Here is a 17095-nt window from a genome sequence, read left to right as displayed (position 1 = left end):
CAAAAAATATTTTTATTTACACATTTTAATACGTTAAAAAGTTTGTTCCTTATGTCTCTACTTTGAAGATGAAATCCCGTGCAGGCGCCTGGCCGACTCCGTCCGTGGAACAGGCAACCAACCCTTGATTGCGGGGTTGTGAGTTCAAGCCTCAGGCTGGATGTAGAGATCGTTTACAAAGAAAAAGAAAAAAAAAAAAAAAAAAAGACAAAACTCCCTAAAGACAGCTTCTTTTCATAAATTCCATCAATACAATAGCAGTTCTCAAACTGCATCACCAGAAGTCCAAGAATTCACACACTCAGCACTGGCTGCATTCTTTTCAAAGGCAGATTGTTGTACTACATTTAAAAGACCTATACATTTAAAGCAAATTTGAATTCACAGCTTTTGGTCAAGACACAATCATTTACTTAAAGCATACTGACACGTGACAACCCATATTTTGTTAAAAAAGGCGTTTATACTTAAAAAGGACAGATTTATGGATAATCTGCCACAGTACAAATTCAACAACTCAGACATGGGGGATTAAGTCATAAATATATTCCATGGAAAAGAGACATTCTTACTGTTTTAACAATAAAAGACAATATAAAAGTGGGATTCAACCTGCACAAGTTCATCTTCTACGCAACATCAGCTTGGGCTCACCCACACCTCCGAGGTCTGGGGCGCGTGTCATGGATGAGGGGGGACCGTTCTGTTGCAGAGAAGCTTCTCTCAATCTTGGCAGCTGCCCCCACGGAGAATGGCCTCAGGTCAGTTACGGGCTCCTCGGGGAGGCAGGAGCGGGCACCGAACGCAGATCGACTGTGCGTTAAGCACACAGTTTAGTTCGACGGGCACATTTCTCTTCGGAGCAAGACCTCTGGACGCAGGTCACTGTGCGCAGACAGGTGGCGTGAGCGGAACGGACCTTGTCCAGCCTGGCCACCGCCCAGCAGACGTTCTGTGAAAGAGCCCCTCGGTAGAGTGGAGGCTCTCAGCGCGCTCCTAACACAGGCTTCTTTGTCGTGCAGGTTCAGAACCGGCTGCGAGACACGGGGCTGCGGGGCGGCTGCTGACTGTGGGGCTGACAAGCACGAGAGAGGCCAGAGCACCAAGTCTCCCGCGTTCCCTGCGCATCTCAAAACTGAAACCGTTAGTTTAGGGACGCGCACGGAGACACACGGAGACACGTGGGACTTCGCGCGGTGACTTCCAGACACGAACTGCTGTCGGGTCACGTGGAGACGATGTGTGAAAGTCTGTGACAAAAGGGGGGTTTGCACAGGAGTGGCCTCGCTCGGCCGGTGCAGCCTCCCACGGGGACCACGCTGAAGGACAGCGCACTGCTGGGGTACGTGGGTTTATGGCACATAAAACACTCGTCTATACACACGTTTTGGTGACTTTTCAACAACTGAAGGTGACGTGTAAGTCAAGTTTGCAGCATTTGAGACAGTGGAGCAGATCCTAGGAGCTGGAGAAACGACAGACACTTGCCCTCCGAGGACACTCACTTCTTCAGAGGATCGGCCGGAGTTTGCCGTGTGAGCGGGGGTGTCTTTTCTGCAGAAACGTTCACTCATCACACAGCGTCCCTCCTAGAACCAGGCTCGAAAGCCACACCCCACACCCCTTAGGTGTCCACTATCTGGTGACGTCAAGGCTGTTTAGCAAAGTGCTTTGCCATCTGGAGTTGATGAGTAGAAGTGACAGACACAAACAGGAAGAGCGTCCTTTACCATGTCACAATTTTAGGCAAGTGCTGGCGGGAAGCTCCACACACATCATCTCATGCGGATATTTGCAAGGCTTACGTCACCTGCTGCTTTTCCAAAACATCTGCATTCCCAACACTTGATACAGATATCAGGTACCACACTTAACTGATGGTTTTCGAACTTTTAACCAATATATAAAGAAGATAAAAACACGCATCAACTTCTTTGTAACTGCACCCCCTAGTGGCCTACTTTGTCTATTAAAAGAGACCATCACCCCCGTGCCTGCACACCCATACCCGACCCGGTCTTGCGGCTCGGAGAACAAGTCCGGGGTCTGTCTGTTCTTCCCTCCGTCTTCTCCCAACTCCACTGTATATACAGATACGTGAAAATGGGTGAAAACGTAAGTACAATATAACCTTAAGTTAAAAAATTAGCTAAAATGCAGTATACTAAATACGACAGACCGTGGCATATCTCCACCAGGCTTTTTACACACGGTCAGTGGAGTAACGAGCCTTTTGGGTTTAAAAGGGACATTTCAGACAAATGACCACTCACTTGCCGTCCTCTGGCAGGCTACATCCTCAGGGAAGCCTGGCCTTGCAAACTCTTTGTGGAGAGGTCGGCCCTCTCTCTCAGCACGCTGGCTTCCTCCGCACTTGCGTGCGTCTGCACGCTCTTCACCAGGAAGTGACTGATGAAGAGTTTCAGACCTTCTCTCAACGTGCCCAGCTTCGGGCTGTCAGCCACTCTGGAAAGGAGTCGGAGAAATGTGTGTCAGCGATGAGCTGGCCGCTCCCAGACCACAGCTCTGGGATCTCCCGTCGGGAGACACAACCTAACTGCTTTTAAAGAACAGAACTCTCAGGTAAGAGCTTAACAACCTATTCTACATGTCAGAGGTTATTAGTTTGCCTCTGGCAGGTATCGTGTTCCCCAAATCTAACGTGTAAGATGTGAGCTGAAGGCTAAAACGGAAAATAATTTATTACGCAGTGTGTTGGAACAGAACAAGCTGGCACACACCTTGCAAAAATTGAAGCCAGGTCTTCAACTTCGGTTTCCATTAACAGCATATATAACACTTTTCGTAAAAAGCGGACTCTGGGTTTATCCAATTCGCTGAATTCAACTACCTAACAGGAGTCAGGACAGAGAGAAAAAATTGCATTTAGTCCATTTCTTTCAATGATGTCCAAACATAATTAGAGTAAAAAATTACCTGCCGCCTGTAAGTAACCTACTTCCAGTTTTATAAGACGAAGAGCTGTTAGCAAGGGTGGGGTCGCGGGCCTGTTACGTACTGAGGGCAGGAGCCTGCACGCCCTTGTCGAGTGCAACATGCCGCTGGGGGTTTATATGGGCGCAAAAGTTATGAATCAGGAATTCGAGAACTGAAGCATACTTATCTCCCTGCCTTAAAGAAACCACACCCAAATTAAAACCATACATACAAAGTTTAGGTCTGGGGAGAATCGCTCACATATACGTATACATACTCCCTGAGAAATAGACATAACTTTCGCTACACTTACACGACAGAAAACTGCGCAGAAGGAAATCAGAGAACAGAATTACAGGTATAAACGTGTATGAAACGTGAGTTTCAAACTCATGCTGACTTAACCACAAAGAACTGTAAAAGGATACTCAGCACGGGGACAGGACAGTACTGTTCACGTGCAGGACTCGGTACGTGAGATGACATTACGTGACACCCGCAGATACACAGGCCCAGTGAGAGTTCAACAGCACACCTGAGAACCGGAGAGGTCCCAGCGAACGGGGCTAGGGGAGGACCCCGGGACAAGCTTCAAGGACATCTCTAGGTTCCACTGAATCCAGGGAAACATCGTACCCTACTCCATTCTGAGCTCAAAACTCGAGCAAACCGAAAGCAAGGTCTATCCAGCAACGAGAAGGCACGTCCCCGCCACACTTCACAGTATTCCCATTTTCGGAATATGGTAGAAGGCTCCGTGCCTGGTTTTCAGTACGGTGGCCTAAACCTAATCCCACACCCGAAAGAGACACAGTCGACCTGCCTCGGTGCCCTGGTGTATGGACACGTAAGCACAACCAGGAAACCGCAGCGGCCGTCTGTCTGCGGGTCAGGGAGCAGGAGGCACGAGTCCAGGCCACGAACACCCTCTCTGGCCCTCAGGCTCCCTCACTGTCCACGTTTCTAGGATGCCCAGGCCCGGTAGCCACCTCAAACTCCACGTCCTCTCTCGGTTCCCCTGTCCACTCTAGACATCGGGGACCTGCACGTCACTGGCTCGGACGTGACCCAGAAGCAGGGCAGGGCTGGGGCGCCCTCCGCTTTAAGAGACGCCGTCTGTCCGTCGCAAAGGGAGAAGAAGCGGAAGCCCCGCACGGCAGCCCGCCAGCTCCCTGCCGCCCCGTCCTCCTCCTGACTCGACAGCAGCCAGTGCGGCTGTATCTTTACGGCCTGCGCGGGAACCCAAACTCCAGACAAGATTCTCTGAGATGAGCAAAACCGTAACAGTGCCTTCCTCTACCGAGTGCACTCACACCGCGAGCGACTCCGGCTACTCCTCACAGCGCTATGGTGTTATAAACACACTTCTCAGGGCTGCCGGGGGCGGGGACTGAGTCGGGTGAACGTCCAACTCCTGATTTTAGCTCAGGTCTTGATCTCACAGTTTGTGACTCTGAGCTCCGCATCTGGCTCCGTGCTGCTGGTGTGGAACCTGCTTGGGATTCTCTCCCTCTCTTTCTGGCCCTCCCCTGCTCATGCTCTCTCCCCCCAGAATAAACATTAAAAAAAAAATGGAGGGGCGCCTGGGTGGCGCAGTCGGTTAAGCGTCCGACTTCAGCCAGGTCACGATCTCGCGGTCCGTGAGTTCGAGCCCCGCGTCAGGCTCTGGGCTGATGGCTCGGAGCCTGGAGCCTGTTTCCGATTCTGTGTCTCCCTCTCTCTCTGCCCCTTCCCCGTTCATGCTCTGTCTCTCTCTGTCCCAAAAATAAAAAAATAAAAAAAAAAAAAAAATTAAAAAAAAAAATTAAAAAAAAATGGAACAAACTGGGGCGCCTCGGTGGCTCAGCTGGTTAAGCACCCGACTCTTGATTTTGGCTCAGGTCATGATCTCACGGTTGTGGGACTGGGCCCTGCATTGGGCTCTGTGCTGACGGCGTGGAGCCTGCTTGGGATTCTCCATCTCTCTCTCTCCCTCTCTCTCTGCCCCTCCCCAGCTTGCACACATGCACTCTCTCTCAAAATAAATGAAACTAAACATGTTTCAGCTAAGTCAGAATCTAAGGAGACACATTTTCTTGAGGTACCAAACAAAAGCAATTGTTACTACTTTCACTGCTTTCAGCAATTCCGCACGTGATACAAACCTTTAAAATGGAAAGTGGAAGTGACTTTGTCTTCAACAAGTGGGCTACCAGGTGAACCAAATTAGAGACATTAGTGGCTGGCAAGTTTTCTAGGTCCCGGAATTTATCCCATATGCTGAACTGGAAAGTCATCTGATTGATTGAAAAAAAAAAAAAAAAGAACAAAGTCAAATGCAAGAAACTGTTAGTATAAGTCGCTAGAATGGACTCGAAGGCGCTCTACCACTCATGTGTCTGCAGTATCTTACAAGGTGAGTCGGGACAAGCCAGGAGCGACACGCCCTCCTGTCCCACACATGGTTTGCACAGCGTTTTCCCTCAAATCGGCAGAAACGTTAGAAGGAGGAAAAAAGGCCGGTGCAGTGCAGCATCCAGGAGGCCCTCCCCAGAGACGTGGGCCGCCAGACGCCCTCATCTGTGGCAGGAAAAGGCAGCACGACAATCGTTTCCCCATCACTCTGCCTCAGCCATGTCCCCTGGCTCTGCCCCAGAGGGGCCTGGCCGTGGGACCGGTTCCCTGCATACCCTGTGGCCCCAGCTGGGCCCTGACTCAGGGCACTTGTGCCCACTGGGCTGAGCCACACAGAAGGTCCAGGTCCAGGAAGACAGAGCGGAGCAGAGGTTACGGGCGGCCTGCTGACGGAGTTACCTGGAACCTTCTCTCGTGTTCACAGAACTTGCCGGCCAGGAACGCATAGAAGGGGTTGTAGCTTTTCTCCTGAAGGCAGCAATCCATGAGAACGTGAACGATCTCCCTCTCCTGTTGGTCCTTGAGCCCAAGCCTGCGAACAGACGCGGTGATGAGTAAGAAAGCGTAGAGGAGCGCAGCCTGCCGGGCAGTTTGGGTAAAGGAGAGCTGAGGAGAGGAGGCGCGAGTCACAGGACAGGTGCCACGGACAGGCCTGTCCTTGCACCCGGGAGTTCCATTCCGTGTGAAGCAAATAAAGGAAAGTTAACTCCTATCACGTCTCCTGAGAAGGGTTTTGTAAGGGTTCACAGACACTTGAAGAGTCTTACCACAACCAATTACAGAAACTACACCAGGATGTTTTTAATTTAGAAAAAATCAGAAAAACCTCGATAGGAAGATTCTAAGCGATTTACGACAACCAACAGTCACTGAGAATAATCAGTTAGTCACCCGACACTTTTAATCAAAATATATCGGACGTGTTCCACTCTGGAACCACTGGCGGCCAGCGACCCCTGGAGCCAGGCAGGGGAGGAACGGGACGGCCCGGCTGCCCCGAGCGCATCTGTTCTGACCCCTCAACCCCGTGACGTAGACCTCAAGTGTGCGGCTTCCTTCCACAGCATCTCAGCAAACTGTACGTCCAAGTGTCCACACACACACTCACTTCAGAAGCTTTTCAAACGCGTCCAAAAAATCTTCACTTGTCATTATTGTGCAGAATATGTTTCTCCTGACATCGGTGTTCATTCTCTGCTTCCTGGCGAGTTCCAGTATCTTCCCGCTCACCTGAAAGAGGGGTAATTGAGACACAGACCACACATGTTTTAAGCAAAAGCGAATTTCATTCACTGTCTTTACTAAGTTTCTAAAAGATAACATGTACATCTTTGTGACTTTACAGAGGATTAACTGTGAGTTATATGTAAATATGTATGTGAGTGCCAAATCTTTATCCCTGGGTGAGCCCCACAAAGAGAGAACGGCAGCAGGAGACATAGAGGGCCACAGGAGGAGAAAAACTGCCTGATTTGGGGGACTTCTCAGAGCACCCCCATCTGTCAGTCTAGACAATAACGACATAAATTAGACAGAAGTGGCCGCAGCCAGAAGAGCCAGGACAATGAAGGAGGACATGGGATCCTGGGACAAAAAAGGGTGTTAGGGGAAAGTGAAGGAAATCTGAGTAACACGTGAACTTTAGTTAATGATAAAATACAAAGAAAATGGAGATTTCCGACCCGCTGAAATGCAAGCTTAACGGACCGGTAGCCACCTCTCCCGGGAAACCCCTGCCTGCATCTCAAGTCTGGTATCTGCAACGTGAACGTTCGGCCTTTGTGCTTCCCTCATTCAACTTTTGAGTCCTTAACGTAACGTATTCAGGGACTTGAGAAACAACAGAAACGGAGTTAAATTCTATCAGCACACGGTAACAGTTTCTGTAAGGTTTCTGAACGAACCCAGGGGTCTCGTACCGTCCCCGTGGGCCGCTTCTCTGTGACCTTCTGCTGGCTGTTGTCAATCATAGGGGCCCCGCTCCACGCGGACCCCACAATCCACCAGCGCCCGGTCTGCTCTGCGTTCAGGATGCCGTCCCAGGAGACGCGGAGCTGGGTTTCCGTGCCTGAGCCGGTGCCGCGCACCTGAGTGAAGAGAAGGAGCTTGTGAAACACTTCAGCTGGTTCAGTCTGTACTTCCATCACCCTTGGCTTTTCCTGTTGTTGATAAGGGGATTTCTGATTTGTACTGTTTTTTTTTATGTTTATTTCTGATAGAGATAGTGTGAGCGGGGGAGGGACAGAGAGAAAGGGAGACACAGGATCCAAAGCAGGCTCCAGGCTCCGAGCTGTCAGCACAGAGCCCGACGCGGGGCTCGAACTCACAGACCGCGAGATCATGACCTGAGCCGAAGTCAGACAGTTAACCAACTGAGCCACCCAGGCGCCCAATTCTTTTTTTTTTTTTTTAATGTTTATTTATTCTTGGCGGGGGGGGGGGGGGGGGGGGTGGGGGGGGGTGGAGAGACAGGCAGAGAGAGAGGGAGACACAGAATCTGAAACGGGCTCCAGGCTCCAAGCTGTCAGCAGTGAGCCTGACGTGGGGCTCAAACTCACGGACCGTGAGATCGTGACATGAACCGAAGTCAGACGTTCAACTGACTAAGCCACCAGGTGCCCCTGGTTCGTGAATATTGTGATGGGTCATCGACCAATGGGATAGTTGACCAGTTTGGAATGATGCCAAAGTGAGACGTGAACTCTCACACTGCCCCGTTTGGAGAGTTATCACGCCAGGAAGACGCTTGCACTCAGGTCCCAAGGACAGATGCACGGAGCTGGCGGTGAGAACCGCTCTGCGCCTAGGGTCTGCGAGTCAGTGATTCTGGACCTGCCCAGAGTCGGGGCCGAAGCACCCCCTGGCTGGCGGGGGAGGTCAGTGGGTCTCAGCTGTGGCCCCACGTCTGGAGAACTTAGGGAGCTTCAACAGCCAACTCCCACCCCCATGGTGTGACCTCACTGGTCTGGGTGGGACCGGGGCCCGAGCCCTCTTTCAAAGCGATCAGAGAATTCTATCGCGCAGCCGAGTCGAGCACCACAGGCTAAGTGTCTGGGACGCTGAAGTCACAGGGACGCCTCGGCACACAGACCACTCAGAGGGTCTCACCACAGAAACACGAAGCTTCCTTCCAGGATCCTGAACTCTTACTAACCGGATGTGGCACCTAACAGCCCCAACTACCGCCCAGGTTCCACGAGGAGTTCAGGCAGGCACAGGAGCTCTGAACAAGCAAGAAGTCAAAGGGCCTCACCAGAGCTCGTTGTAATTTCCTCAGCTTCTCCACAGGCTCAGGATCGTAGCCGGGGATCTTGCGCAGGTCATTGTTCTTCAGCGCCAGCATGGTCTCCAGCATAAACCGAACCTTTAAGGAAAAAAACGAAAACAAAAGCGTCGTTTCGTACAGTGCAAACCCGAGATGGAAAGAACTAACCCAGCCGTGCACACCGTGGACGGTGAACCAGCCTGGTCCTCAGGTAGACGGTCTCCACTAACCTGACCCTCCTGCTCAGGACTACAAGTTTTTTTCTTGTTGTTTTCCTTTTTTTTTTTTTTTAAATGTTTATTTTTGAAGGAGAGAGAAAGAGAGCGCGCGCACAAGGGCGGGGGGGGGGGGGGGGGGGGGGAGGAGAAGAGAGAGAAGGAGACACAGAATCTAAGGCAGGCTCCAGGCTCTGAGCTGTTAGCACAGAGCCCAACATGGGGCTCGAACCCACCAACCGTGAGATCATGACCCGAGGCAAAGTCAGACGCTTAACCGACTGAGCCACCCAGGCGTCCCAGGACTATGTGTTTTAATACCCGACGTCCTCTGGGACCCGACCACCCCCCTAAGGTCTCACGTTCTCTCCTCCACCCCCACCGCCTCTGACCTGCCCCCTGCACCTCCCAACCCCACAGTCTTAGCTATTCTCTCTCCATTACATTTTAACGTCTTCCCCATTCCTGGTCTTTTTCTTTTTCTAACTTTTAAATCGGAAATAATGTCATAATTAGAGAAAAGTTGCAAGAGTAAAAAAGTTTTTCACGTAACTTTCTCTGAGATTTCCCCCGATACTACCTTTTGATCGAGAGAGTAACTCACACACCATAAAACTCATCCCCATAAAACCGTATGAGCACATTCGGGGGAGTGCAGCTAACCTGATCAATGTCAGGACATATTTATCACCCCCAGAAAGAAGCTCCAAACCCATATGAGCACTCCCCATCCCCCGCCAGCCCCAGGCCCCAGAGCCTACTTCCCGCCTGCAGCGACTTTTGTCTTAAACTTGACCTCTGAGCGTTCAACCCAGGGACAAGCGCTTCCTGGGGACACTGGGACCCGGCCGATGAGATTCCTCACGCTCCTCCCTCAACAGCCCCGCTGGATGCTGGTCCTCTGAAACCATCAGGCTCTGTCCGCTGCCCAGCAGATGCCAGCACCTCTTCGTAGCTGACCCAGCACTTTCATTCAGGACTCCCAAAGTGGGCCAGCCTTCCCTCCTGCGCCTGTCTCCTCTCCTACTGTCCTGCTGTCCACTGGCGGTGACCCCGGCCCTTCCTTTCCTTCACACTCGCCTTCCCCCTCCAACCCACTTCTAACCCCTAAACCCACATCTGCTGTGACCGTGCTGCCGCTCCCCACCGGACCCTGCAGTGGTGTCTCCCTGCCCTGACCACCTCCCCCTTTTCTTTACATTTTTTTATTTTTGAGAGACGGAGCACAAGCAGGGGAGGGGCAGAGAGAGAGGAAGACACAGAATCTGAAGCAGACGCCAGGCTGAGGTGTCAGCACAGAGCCCGACACGGGGCTCGAGCTCACAGACCATCAGATTGTGACCTCAGCCGAAGTCGGACGCTCAACCGACTGAGCCCCCCAGGCGCCCCACCTCCCCCTTTTCTACGGGGTAGTGAAAGCGGCATTAGCACACTCGGAACCCTTCAGGTGCCTCTAGGATAAAATCCCAAGTCCCCGAAAGGTTTACGAGCCTCCGGAGGCCAGCCTCAGCCCTTTCCTCCTGCCCCGCCCTCAGGAATGCTCCCATCGATCCCTTCTCTCTACCCAAGTCCACAAGGGCTGACACCTGAGCCCCAGCCACATGGCCTTCCTCAGGAAACGTTTTCTCAGTGGGTAAATGTTAAATAAGCCGATTCTGAAATTCACAAAATACCTGAGTTCTTACCAGGAAAAAAGTCCATTCACCTACTGAAGATAAACCACAAAACCCGATGGGGCAGAAGACAACGGGGATCGCGAAGAAATTAAAAGCAATTTTACCCAAAATACTTGATTTTAAGCTCTGGTCAGTGTGAGCAGTTAGGCACTTAGGAAGCAGGCCAGGTGACGCACTCGTACCCTCGTCTGGTCCCGGAACTTGCCACCTGCCTCGCTGGCTTTGGCCTGGGCCTCCAGGATTAGTTCCTTAAGCGACAAAGCATCATCTTTTCTCAATGAAAAGCCCACGTTTTTCAGCATTAACAGGATCAGTTCAATATCTTTTTCTGTGAAAGTTCCAATAAGTTTTTTCAAAATGTCAAAGACAAGGAGAGACTGCACCACGTGGAAGTTATACAAGTGGGCGATGACAGTGAACAGGTTCTCACACTCTCTGTCTTCGCCTCCGTTCTTGTAGATGGTGTCAAACCTCCTCACCACGGCCTCCAAAAAGTGAGCACCGACCTGGACAAAGCAGAAAAAATATCACTGCAAACATGCAAAAATCAATGTTGGCAAGCTCTTCTCAGGGATCCTTCTTCCTCTTGCAATGAACTTAAACGTCTAGTGCTTTTTAAATTAACACAGAAAATATACAGCTACTAAGTTACAGACTCTAATGCAGCTTGAGCTCGGCTCCAGCTAAGGCTGGAGGGGGCAAGAGAAGCAGGGACACAGAGCCCGTGGGGAGGTGTGTCCACACAGCAGCCGAGGGAGGACAGCCTGGGACGGTGACGGTGACCCCGAAGGGCACCCCATGGTGAATGCTACATCACGTTCAAATATAACCCAAGACAGAAAGTAGAATTCTGCAGACATCAAGAAAAATTCAGGCATAAAACATATTTAAGTATGTCTTCAATCACACGAACAGAATAATATCAACATTTGTCAAAATTTTAGATTCCAGTTAATATCTTCAGAATAAAATATAACTTTACTATAATATGAGTAACATTCATGTGACTAAAGTTACTTAAGAATATGCCTTAATTCTGACTTAGAGATGTAAAAAAAATTTTTTTAATGTTTATTTATTTTTGAGAGAGCAAGAGCAGGAGAGGGCGACATAGATTCTGAAGCAGGCTCCAGGCTCCGAGCTGTCCACACAGAGCCCGATGTGAGGTTCGAACTCATGAACCATAAGATCACGACTTCGGATGCTCAACCGACTGAGCCACCCAGGCGCTCCTGATTTGGAGATTTTAAAGCAAATCTGCACAGGCCTGACTTTTACTTTCAGTAACTGGCAGCAGGGGGTCTGTGACAGACTCTTCTCCCACGAATTCCTGCGAGGAGGTCCTTCTCAAGAACTGGAAGAAAAGCTAACGGCCCCAGTCCGGACAGCTGGTCAACCTCTGGCAGAAGCGGACACTGTCCACTAAGCCTCGTGACGACTCCCCGGGGACGAGCCATTCCAGGTGTCCTCCATACCGTGCGTGGGGGTCTCAATGACACGTGGGACCCATCGCCTCATGTCGTCCGACCCAGGGGGTCCTACATGCTGTGGCTGCTCGGGGTCTACGGCTGTTACCGCAACTCCACTTACCGTCTGCGTTAAATCCTTCCGGTTACGAAGGGCACCGGTGTGACCCCGGGAGGCCTGGGGCACACTAGAAAAGCCCCGGGGGCACCACAGGGCACTCGGGAGTGGCGTCCAGGGAGTCCAGCACACTTCACCGTGAAGAGAAGGGACTCACGGCGTCTTATGTGAGGACGGCCCTTACAACACAAACGATTACTTCTGGTAGGTGATTCTCTAAGTAGGTGGGAAACGGAATGCTGCCTGGGAAGGTTGTGGCTTTACCATAGGGGGTGACCCAAGAGGACTTCTCAGAACGGGAGCGGTCACCGCACGGCCTCCCTGAGGCTAAGGCAGAGGGCCAGGGGCAAGGACGCGCCTGCGGGCTGCCCGCAGGTGGCCCCGGGGGCTCCGAGCCTGGCCCCGTCCCGTGTCTCCTCACGTCATCAAACCCGCCGTCACTCCCAGTCTGGTGGCCTCGCGCCCAGTACGAACACCTGAGCAGATAGACCACACGGACCGCCGTGCTCCGAGCATCTGGGGCAAGTCTCTGTTAGAGCGGGGAGCACGATGGAGGCAAGTCCGAGACGCCAGGCCCGAGCAAACTAACGGCGACGGGGGCCATCAGAACGGACCCGACACGAAACCAAGTATTTGGGAACGCGGTTCGGACGACGCAGTGGCGACAAAGCAGCACCTGCCTTCCGGAGCCGCCTGCGGACACGGCCATCACGCAGGGAGAGGGACCCTACCTCCACGCCGACCGTGTGGTGAAGGACGCTGAGCAGGAGCACGTGCTCCATCACCAGCCTGCCTGGCATGGCCGCGCCCGGGGCACAGGCGCTCAGGAGGACGGCCGTCAGAGTGTCGTTCATGTCCTTCCTGCTGTGGGCCATGTACAGTTCCTCCAGCTGCCCGCTTATGGAGGCCACGCTCGGCTCGCTCAACCTGCAGGCAGTTGTGAAGGCAGAGCGGCAATGACGCTTCTCGTCAGGAATTACTTTCTAGGTCCGTTTAAACAAAGTAGAGTCATCAGTACCACTCCACACCCTATCCACGTGCCCGTCTGACCCACAAATAGCTTTTGGGTGGCCCCGGTAACACGTGTATCTGCACACGGCACACGATCCTCTGGGAGCCCGCAATGACCTAACCACTGTCTTCCTGCCTGCAGGAAGCATACATGGGACTCGAAGACCCCGGACACTATGCTGAGGGAGCTTCACTGCTGCCCTGATCCAGCGTCCCGGGCACAGGCAGGGAGCTGTCCTTACTTAGCACGTGGGGACGCACTGTTGGGAAGAAATCCGTTTCCACCTTGGGCCAGAGGCCAGCGTAACGATTTCCGCTCCTACACTGAGGAAAGGCTGCTCTGTGTCCTGGGCAGAGGGGAGGGCTGGACAGGTACATGAGGATCATGCACCATTCCTGTGCTGCCCCCGAGCGTTAAAACGGCACGTATGGTAGAATTCCAGAATTACCATGGAAACCGTGTTTTGTTTTTTTAATTAAAAACAAAGCAATGAGGGCTCCTGGGTGGCTTAGTCTGTTAAGTGTCCAACTCTTGACTTCGGGTCAGGTCATGATCTCATGACAGCATGGAGCCTGCTTGGGATTCTGTGTCTCCCTCTCTCTCTGCCCCTCCCCTGCTCAATCTTTCCCTCTCTCTCAAAATAAACTAAGAAACTTAAAAACAAAATAAAACAAAGCAGTGAGTGCAGAGGGAGGACTGGGTGTGACCACAAAGGCTAGCATGAGAGCTGCGGGGTGCCGGGAGGGTCCCGCCTTCACTGTGGGCAGGACCTGGAGCTCCCTGCGTGAGACCCGGCAGAGAACACACACACTCTCAACCACGAGTAACGAGCAAGGGGACTGAAGCCCGCATTCCGGACCAGGAGTGCCGGTGCAGGGGGAGGCCCAGTCCTGCCAGGCCCGGTCCTGGGACTTCTCAGAACCACCACGTGGCTTTCAGAGTCTGAAGGGTTCAAAGTACCAAACAGAAAAGGCGGACATCCTGCTTTCCAAGGCACAGATCTGGCTGCACTAAGACAGGAACCGAGAGGGGCTGCTGTGGTCGATCAGCTTACGGGTTATTGCTGGGAAAGTTCCTACATTCTCAGAACACAGACGATCTCTTTTCATGTCACAGGGTGACAGTGTTGCCAGGTTACCTGTTGATGAGACCTTGGACGTGTCTCTTCAGTCTTTCCAGTCCCTCCTTTTTCTGACCACTCACTGTCTCCTCAGCATGCCTCACGTGAGGTGGGACGTACTTTCCATCATTTTCGCAAACACTCTGCTTGAAAAGACAGAAATAAATGACAAAAACTTTACATCGAACAAGTTCCACCTTTCTGTCTTCTATGCTCACGTTTACATATTACAGTCCCACGGAGCGGCAGGGGCTGACCCACTGACCACTGCTGCTTAATCACCATCAGTAACGTACTGCATGCCGTGGGGAGCCCTGAGCCCCCCACTCCCCAGCCTGGTGGTGTCGCCACTGACGTTAAGTGTCGGCACATCTCGTCCCCTTGTTTTTCCCTGTGACTCTTCAGAACCGGCCGTGACCCTCGGGCATCTGCCCGCCAGAGCTCCACAGTCTACATACACCTGCTTGGGCTTAATTTACGGTCCGCACAGCAGGATACAAACACCGAAATTAAATGCACCACCGGTTTTGGAGGGAGACTGTTCTAAAGTAACTTCAAAAAGAAAAGAAAAGAACTTCAAACTTGTTCAAAACTAGTGTCTAAGTATACAAGACCAAATCAAAATCAATCCATTGCTCACTATTTCCTAGATTATCAACTGGGAAGGTTACAGATCATCACCATTGACCAACACTCTCTGGGTACCTAAGTGAGGGCTTTAGGGGACAAACATTTGTAAGGCATGATTCCTGCAGTCAGGGAGCTCAAACTTAGTTGGAGAAAACACATTTATGTACACAGAAACTGTTACTCTTGAGACACCCATCGGTTCACAGTGTGTCAATTATACCTCAACAGGCTGTGAAAGAACAGTTAGGGACAGTCCAAAAACCAAGTCCTGACAGAGGAACCGACAGCAGTTAAAGACTGCTCACAGAGCGCCAGGTGCTAAGGTTCCGGGGACAGACACGAGAGAGAGTGTTAGCTCCTACACGTAAGATGGGGAAAGACGCCCAGGGAAGTCTGCGTGGACAGACAGACACGTTGGGAAGATGAAGACAGGCCCTGCAGGCAGGAGGGAGAAATGCATTCAGTTAGGCACAGAACGCTGTGACAGCGACACGTGGGAAGAGTGCAGGCACTCCACTCGTATGCTTGCCTTCAAGGTGCACGCGGAGGTGCCCCCCTCCCCCAAGGCAACTGCTGGGTGCTGGGTTCCGAACTTGATCTTCAACATAGGACTTTGTGGAAGGGGGTGCTGTAGATCAGCTTTATGTTTTAAAGATTCACTCTGGAAGCAGCGGGACAGGAAAAGGACTAGGGAGGGCAGAGGTGAGTCAGGGATGCTAGAGACATCCCCCCCCCCCCCCACCCTGCCCCGCCAAAACGTCGGAGGCCCACTGGGAACAGAGCACAGGGGGAGGGAACTCAAAGTCAGGTTCAGAGACTGAGGCAGTAAGCTGAAGATATCATCTTAGGACGACCAGTGGGAATGGCCATTAAGCTTCTGATATAAAAAGTCTCCAGAAAGGTTTTCTCCCTTAACTCTTCATTATGGAAATTAAAAAACATAATAGACATAATAATCCGATTTACCCACACTTGGCTCAGCAACTACCAATAGATCAATATGTCACTTCTGTCCCACTCTGGCCACCACGCGTTATTTCGGGGAAAATTCCGGAGAATTTAGCTTGTCCACATGATACCTGATCTGTTGCGTCTGTGCCCGCGTCCTCAGAGGAATTTTCACTCGTTTCTTCTGCAAAACGGACTCTCTTTTTGTCCCTTTTCCACTTTGCTCTCCCCTCTGCCGCTTTTTTTGGCTTAATGTCTTCCACGTCGTCCTGCTCACTGTGCGCTCCCGCTTCCACCTTGTTCTTTTCTTCTTCTTCCTCCTCCTCCTCCTCCCCCTCCTCCTCCCCCTCCTCCTCCCTTTCGTCCTCGGTGTCGCTCTCTAAGTCACTTTCGGGGACAGTCTGTCCGACGACCTCCTCCTCCTCCTCACTACTGCCCTCGTACGAGCCGCCAGTTCTTCCAGACCCCAGGGCTCCCAGGATGTAGTCGAGCCCATCGCGAGCAAAGCTAAGCGGCACGGAGCCACTGTCGCCCTTCCTTCTGCGCTTGTTCAAGCCGAGGCACCGCTCCAGCTTCCGGATCTCCCGGTCCTCCTCCTCGTTGGCTGCCAGAAGGGCCCGTTTCCGGGCGGCGGCGGCTGTGGCGGGTCTGGTGCTCCCGGGAAGACCCCTGGCCTCGGGGCGGGCCCGGGCGCCCTTGGCCGGGGGAGGTCGCGGCTCGTCCGGGGGCGCCGGGACCCGACGAGGGGACAGCCGGCCACCCTCCCCCTCCGCCCCCTCCGCCCGAAGGCCGCTCGCTCCCCCGCCGCCTGGGCCCGGGCCCTGCGCCGGGCCCGCAGTCCTCTGCAGCCGGCGCGCCTTCTTCAGGTGCCGCTTCTCCTTCCTCAGCTCCCTGCGGCTTTTCCTCCCGCCCCGGCGCAAGCGCCCCTCCAACCGGGACCCGGCCGGGCCGCCGGGGGTCTCACCCTCGGAGGTCGCCTGCACGAACTCCTCCACCGCTAGCTTCAGCCGCTTCAGGGCCCCCTCCGTGCCGCCCCCCGGCCGGCGGCGCCCCCCGCGTCCGTGCTGCCCGCGCCCCCTTCGCCCACGCCGGCCCGTCACGCCCGCACTTGCGGACGCCGCCATTTTCCTGGATGCTCCTACTCCAACTTCCGGCCGGGGCGGGACTTCCGGGCAGAGCAGGCGCTGAGCCGGACGGGGCGGTGTCCCCTGCTGGCGGGAGGGCGGCAGCGCAGGGAACGTCGCTTGCTCGGCAAATGCTGGAAAATCTGTGTGCTGAGCACGCAAGTACATTCTCATTTAATGAATGAAACCC

General features: G+C 52.9%; 1 protein-coding gene across 1 annotated transcript; it reads right to left on the bottom strand.

The window, feature by feature from the left end:
• Positions 1-17073, bottom strand: NOM1 (nucleolar protein with MIF4G domain 1). The gene is made up of 11 exons (XM_042927369.1): positions 15913-17073; positions 14222-14346; positions 12803-12998; positions 10670-10993; positions 8585-8695; positions 7251-7418; positions 6440-6561; positions 5731-5863; positions 5082-5213; positions 2742-2851; positions 1-2466 (listed from the first exon to the last, which is right to left on the bottom strand). The coding sequence occupies exons 1-11, from the start codon at positions 17071-17073 to the stop codon at positions 2292-2294; spliced, it is 2757 nt and encodes a 918-aa protein (XP_042783303.1). The 3' UTR covers positions 1-2291.
• Between the last annotated feature and the right edge of the window lie 22 nt (positions 17074-17095).

This window comes from Panthera leo, chromosome A2, assembly GCF_018350215.1.
Source record: "Panthera leo isolate Ple1 chromosome A2, P.leo_Ple1_pat1.1, whole genome shotgun sequence".
NCBI classification, from domain to species: domain Eukaryota; kingdom Metazoa; phylum Chordata; class Mammalia; order Carnivora; family Felidae; genus Panthera; species Panthera leo.
This window is presented reverse-complemented; position numbering and strand designations above follow the sequence as displayed.